Raw genomic sequence first — 6000 nt, 5'->3', positions numbered from 1 at the left:
TGTTCTTCTTCCCAAGCCCAGGCTAGAAATACTGGTCCATAATTATAATTTTTTCACCCAGCCCAATGCAGCAAGTCATCTTTCTGAGATGTGTGAAAGGGAAAGGCCCGGAATGGGCAGTATTTAACATTATATGGTGTATTCCCGTCCTTTCCTACCGTTGGCACATTTTTGGCTGCCTAGTGCCAACGCAGACATCCTTGCATCATGGTGCAAGTGCATTGTAGGCATGGTTGTTTTTGTGTAGTAAGGGACATCTTTGTGCACAAATACAATCCTGAGAGGCATTTTCCTCTTTCTATGTGTGCTGTAGAATGCATGCAGCACAGGTAAACGAGGAAAAATAAAGATATTTCTACTTGTTACCCCTCATCTGGGGATGCGCAACATTTTGATTCCCAGGTCTACCAATAATTATAAATCTAGAAGTACACAAAAATCTATAGGGGTATGCGTGGTAACACACACGCTTCACCCATAGAAGGCCTCCCTGGGTCAGATTAACGCAAGACAGCGATTTGCACTTGTGTCACACAAGGTGGCCTTGTGTGGCTTGATAAATATCACTTATGTTTTGCATTGCCATTATTCCCCTTGAGTGGCACAAGGGCAACACAAAACCTTAATAAATCTATCCGACGCTTGCTTCCCATGCCTTACCATAAACAGTGCCTATTTGTGCTTCATTTTTCGCAAGGGTTACCAACAGTCACTGTTGGCATTTAAGTTTGCAAATGTGCTCTTGCGTGTTTAGAACATTTGCAATGAATAATGTAACAACACACTTATGTCCTGGGGAAATTCCAGCATCTTGTAACTCAGTCACCAATTTTCGCAGAAGGGTGTAGGTGTGGAAGAAGAGAGAGGCTTTGATTGAGGACATGCATTTCCTCTACAAATGCCACAGGGCTTATCCCCTCAGAGCATAGCTGCTTTATCTCTTTTACAGGAAGGGGGATATCCTAACCTGTGTTTGCACGAGAGTAAAACAATAGAGCTAGTTTTTTCTGTCTCAAGGGGGATATTTTAGCTCATCTCATCCTGGACAGAAAGGGCTATAAAAGGGGCAAGTGATGTATACAGCCAGGCAGAGCGAGTCAGAGGGCAGTTAGCAAGATGCTGCTATACCTTCTCATCGTGTTCCTCCTTCAAAGACTTGCCGTGAGTATCACTTAAACTAGAGGTGTTGTGCACCTTCACTTGCGTTACCCCAATGTATTACACCTTTCTCAGCTCTTTTCATTTTCACACTGGTCCCATATGTTTGATTGGACCGATCATTTGGATGCACTTTCTAGAGCTACCATTTTTCATTTCTCATGCCTACGTATCTCATCCGAGCCAGTTTTATGGTCGACCCTATACAGAGATTGCCCTGTTAGGCGATCTGTTGTATGGGCTTTGTGGAGTCTGACTCCTCCCATATTCTAGATTGGTCTTGTATCAACTAAAAATCCTAACCTACAAATGGGTAATGATTGATGCATGTCCCATCTTTTTTTAAAGTTGACTCCCCTGGAGGATTGACTCTGGAACGTGCAGCAATGCACACGCAATCCCTGCCTTTCCATTGTCAGCTTGCAATGTGTGTCTTTTGCACTTCTTCATAGCGTGCACTTTACAGTGCCCCTGGGGCACAAGCAGGGACCAACTAGAGCGCTCCTGTATCAGTATGCACTCTACGACCCTCCCCTCTGGGGCACAAGCAAGCATCCACACCAGTGAGGGAACAGCCTTTACAACGCGGGTATTACTAAGTGCTACCATTACAACGCTGCTATTACAACGCAAGTCGTTACAACAACTTGCGCTGGAGGGCGATGTTGGATAGGGAATAGTTTAATTTTCTATTCCAACACCTTCCCTACTGTAACGTGGGCTGGAGTTGGAATAGAAAATTAAACTATTCCACTATCCAGCGCTTACAGCGCAAGTCATTGTAACGACTTGCGTTGTAAAAACAGCATTGTAATGGCACGCGTGGTAAAAGCCCACGTTGTAATGCCATACAACCACACCAATGTGCCTTTGCTGTTCGGAAACCAGTGTGCAGAGGGGTTTCCCAGAGTTGCTCCTTTATATCATGCTGGGTATGATTACCACCTCCTGAGTTCTTTTCACACTGCTGACCATGCTTGACTGCCACTTCCTATATCCCAGGCCTAGTCTCAAAGCCTGCAATGTGACTGTTACGTCTTGCATCCTGCTTTTTCTGTCTGACTGCGACCTCATCTACTCTGCTCTCACTGCCTGCAGTGTGTGACTTTGCCCCGAGCCCTGCTGTCCATTCCTGAATGCCACCGCCTGCATCGCTGGCTGGGTGTCTCAGGCAGCAGCGTTTGGCTGTCACCCCTTGTGCCTCTCTCCTTCATTCACAGACAGCCTGTTATGCGTGACTGCTGCCTCCTAAGCCATTGGACTGCTGTCTCTACTTGCAGTGTGACTGCTGGGCCCTGGAGTCTGTGTTTCACTTAAACGTTCAAGCCCTGCCGTCTGTTTGTCACTGTAACTTTCACCCCCTCTCCTCTAGTCTGTTCTTGTTGCCTAGTGCATGTGAATTTTGGGCCTGCAGTCTTTGTGAATGCCAACTCCCACACGCATGACTTCCTGTGACTGCCACTTCCTGCGTACCTGACCTGCAGTATGTGACAGTTAACTCCCGAGCCCATCTGTCGCTTCTGGCTGTGACTGCAATCTAATGCACGCTGCTCTCCAGCAGTCCTGCCGGGCCGTATCCAGCACAGGTGAGCAGGGTCTCTCTGCTGGTGGGGTGAGTGCACCTCAGTGAGCAGTTGCTTAGCACGCCCAGGCTCGACAGCAGCTGCCTGCACACAGTGCACGCCGGAGCAATGCTGTGGCTCGCAGTGTGCCCCTGAGTGATAGCCAGCAGCGGCTCCCCTGTATGCTCTAAGGGGCTATGCCCCCTTTCTTTTTCTACCTCACATAATAAGAAATAAGAAAAAATAAAAATACACATGCACACTTAGAGCACAACTCTCCATCTGTCCAAGTCACCCTCATGCCTCCAATACACATCTATGCACTGCACCGCTCATAGTAATGTGCTGAGGCGCATGTGCAGATAATCTAAACTTGCAACGGTCAACAATTGCCGGGCTGAGTAAATCACAGGCCCAAGGTCCATGACGTCATCTGCTTAGCAAAGTAATAGCCTTCAAGCTCCACCCCTTGATGACCCTGGACCAAAGTAAGCCTTCGGGCACTTCTGGCTCAAGCCCTGCTGCTGCAGAGCTTACATGTCAATGAAGGACTAAGACTATGTCACCAAAACCTTCCCCAGCTCGTCACAGAATGGGGTGGAGACTGTGGATTTCAATTACCTCACCCTGTGACGAGTTAAGAAAGGGTGGGTTTAGGTCAGAGGTCTTCAAACTTTTGTAGGCTGAGCCCCCCCAGCTGAATTTTTTTAGATGTTGGGCCCCCTCACCACCTGACAGAAATTTCTGGAATCCGGTACACTACATGATCGACTGCCACGTGCATATCACGGGCCATAGTCGGCAAATAATGTTTAACACAATAAGAGTGTTTAGTAAACTGCAGATTTGTGAATGGGGGTGGTGAAATGACAGAGGCTTATTACACAGCTCAAACACAATTTACCAAGATAAAATGTTCGCACATTCTTTTTACTAGGATGCTTTGTTTTACACATGACCTAGATTAATAATAACACCACCAACATAAACGTGTGTAGCCGTTTTGATCTAAAATTGCACGAAACAAAAGAATTTCTTTGCATGAAACAAAAACATTTCTCTGCAAATAGTAAGACTCTCTCACATCAATCACATTAAAAAGAAATGAAACAAAACAGTATTTACAAGAATCTGTTTAGGAATTATTCCAGGCCATCAGGGCAAAAACAGAGCTGTCTCTATCAAGGAGACCCCTGAAAAGCTGGATTGCAGTTAAATATGTCCTGTAATTTAGGACAAAAACCTTGATGGGGCAGGACATGCCCATACTTGTGTACAGGGGCGCAACTAGACCCAAACTTCAGGGGGGCTAACACTCCCATCCAGGGCTGGCACCAGCACTGGTCGCACATAGTGCAACGGTCTGTTTTTGGCGCCCCTCCCCCATTTCCTCCTGCTCTATGAATTTCCTCACTACCATTCACCAACAATGCACCCCATCTCTCTATAGCACCTTTCTGGCAAACATTTAATTTTTTCATAGCGCTACTCATAGTTTACCCACACTCAGTTCTTTGATCTGCATGGTACACGCTCTTTGTAGCAGGCACATTAAACCTCTGCGCTGTGTTGGTGTCAGGAGTGCCCATGTGAGTGCACGTTGAGCGATGCAACAGTGTGGGAGTGGGGTAAGAGGAGTGACTGCAGGGTGTGTGAGTTGACCATATGAATTTGGGTGCGGATGTAAGTGCAGAGTGGGACAAATGAATGTATGGTTAGTGATGGTCTTATGTGAGTGAGTATGCACATTGAGCAGTAAGGGGGACATGTGAGTGAAGTGTTTCATGTACAGGGTGAGTAGTGCACTCGTGTGTCTGCAGGGTGAGGTATAGGGTGAACAGCACAAGTGCATTGTGAGTGCAGAGTGATCACTGTGAGTTCAGGGTGAGGGTGTGTTCAGTGTGAGCGCCTGGTGATCAGTGTGAGTGCATTGTGATCAGTGTGAGTGCAGAGTGATTACTGTGAGTGCAGGGTGAGTGGGTGAATGGTGTGAGTGCATGATGATCACAGTGAGTACATGGTGATCATTGTGAGTGCATGGTGATCATTGTGAGTGCATTGTGATCATTGTGAGTGCAGAGTGATCATTGTGGGTGAAGAGTGATCACTGTGTGCAGGGTGAACAGGTGAATGGTGTGAGTGCATGGTGATCAGTGTGAGTGCATTGTGATCGCTGTGAGTGCAGGGTGAATGGTGTGAGTGCATGGTGAATAGTGGGAGTGCATGGTGATCAGTGTGAGTGCATGGTGATCAGTGTGAGTGCATGGTGATCTGTGTGAGTGCCTGGTGATCAGTGTGAGTGCCTGGTGATCAGTGTGAGGGCATTGTGATAGCTGTGAGTGCATTGTGATTGCTGTGAGTGCATTGTGATCGCTGTGAGTGCAGGGTGAATGGTGTGAGTGCAGGGTGAATGGTGTGAGTGCAGGGTGAATGTGTGAGTGCATGGTGATCGCTGTGAGTGCATGGTGATCACTGGGAGTGAATGGTGATCGCTGGGAGTGCATGGTGATCGCTGGGAGTGCATGGTGATCAGTGTGAGTGCATGGTGATCAGTGTGAGTGCATTGTGATCAGTGTGAGTGCATGGTGATCAGTGTGAGTGCATTGTGATCACTGTGAGTGCGGGGTGAATGGTGGGAGTGCATGGTGCATGGTGCATGGTGATCAGTGTGAGTGCATGGTGATCAGTGTGAGTGCATGGTGATCAGTGTGAGTGCATGGTGATCACTGTGAGTGCAGGTGAGCATGAAAGTGAAGGGCGAGAATGAGGAGTGAGTTGTCTGAATGCAGGTTGCATTCCCAGACACTTGAACTAACTCAGCAGGTTATTGGCAGCAGCGTAGGGTTTCAGATATGTTAAACTATTGCTATTATGGCATTAACCAGGGATCAGGGTGGAGGAAATAAATGTGCTGATCTTGCAACAAACTTCCAGTTTTATGGTTAGGGTTGCCAGTTCATTATTTTGATGGCCCAGTTGGTACAAAAATAAACAGTCACCTAAAGCTGTTTTGTCAGCACTTGTCTGTGCATACTTTGAACAGCAAATATAAATAGTAGCACTTTAAATTGTGAAACGTTGTCTCCTTTCTGCTAAGAGCTTCCTCCCAGGACAGGGTTAAACTGGTAGAGCTGAAATGCTTCAGCTGCTTTGGGAGGCAGGATGTCTCCTTTGCTAAAACTGAAAGAAAGGAACAGACAGTCATTTCAGCTTCAGTGGGAGGCAAGGAGTCACCTTTGCTATGATATCAAACACAAAGGAACAGGACTGTCTGTTTGTT

At 47.0% G+C, this 6000-nt stretch overlaps 1 protein-coding gene across 1 annotated transcript in view; it reads left to right on the top strand.

Moving 5' to 3' along the window:
- Positions 1–1104: 1104 nt before the first annotated feature.
- The window catches only part of LOC144783033 (olfactomedin-4-like), a 74447-nt gene continuing 69551 nt past the window's right edge, over positions 1105–6000 (top strand). Inside the window, exon 1 of the mRNA XM_078662217.1 lies at positions 1105–1161. Within this exon, the coding sequence (XP_078518343.1) occupies positions 1117–1161 (45 nt within the window). The 5' untranslated portion in view covers positions 1105–1116. The remainder of the gene's footprint in view (positions 1162–6000) is intronic.

Source organism: Lissotriton helveticus, chromosome 9 (genome assembly GCF_964261635.1).
Source record: "Lissotriton helveticus chromosome 9, aLisHel1.1, whole genome shotgun sequence".
Classification (NCBI taxonomy): Eukaryota; Metazoa; Chordata; class Amphibia; order Caudata; family Salamandridae; genus Lissotriton; species Lissotriton helveticus.
Note: the sequence above shows the minus strand (reverse complement) of the source record. Positions and strands in the feature narration are given on the sequence as shown.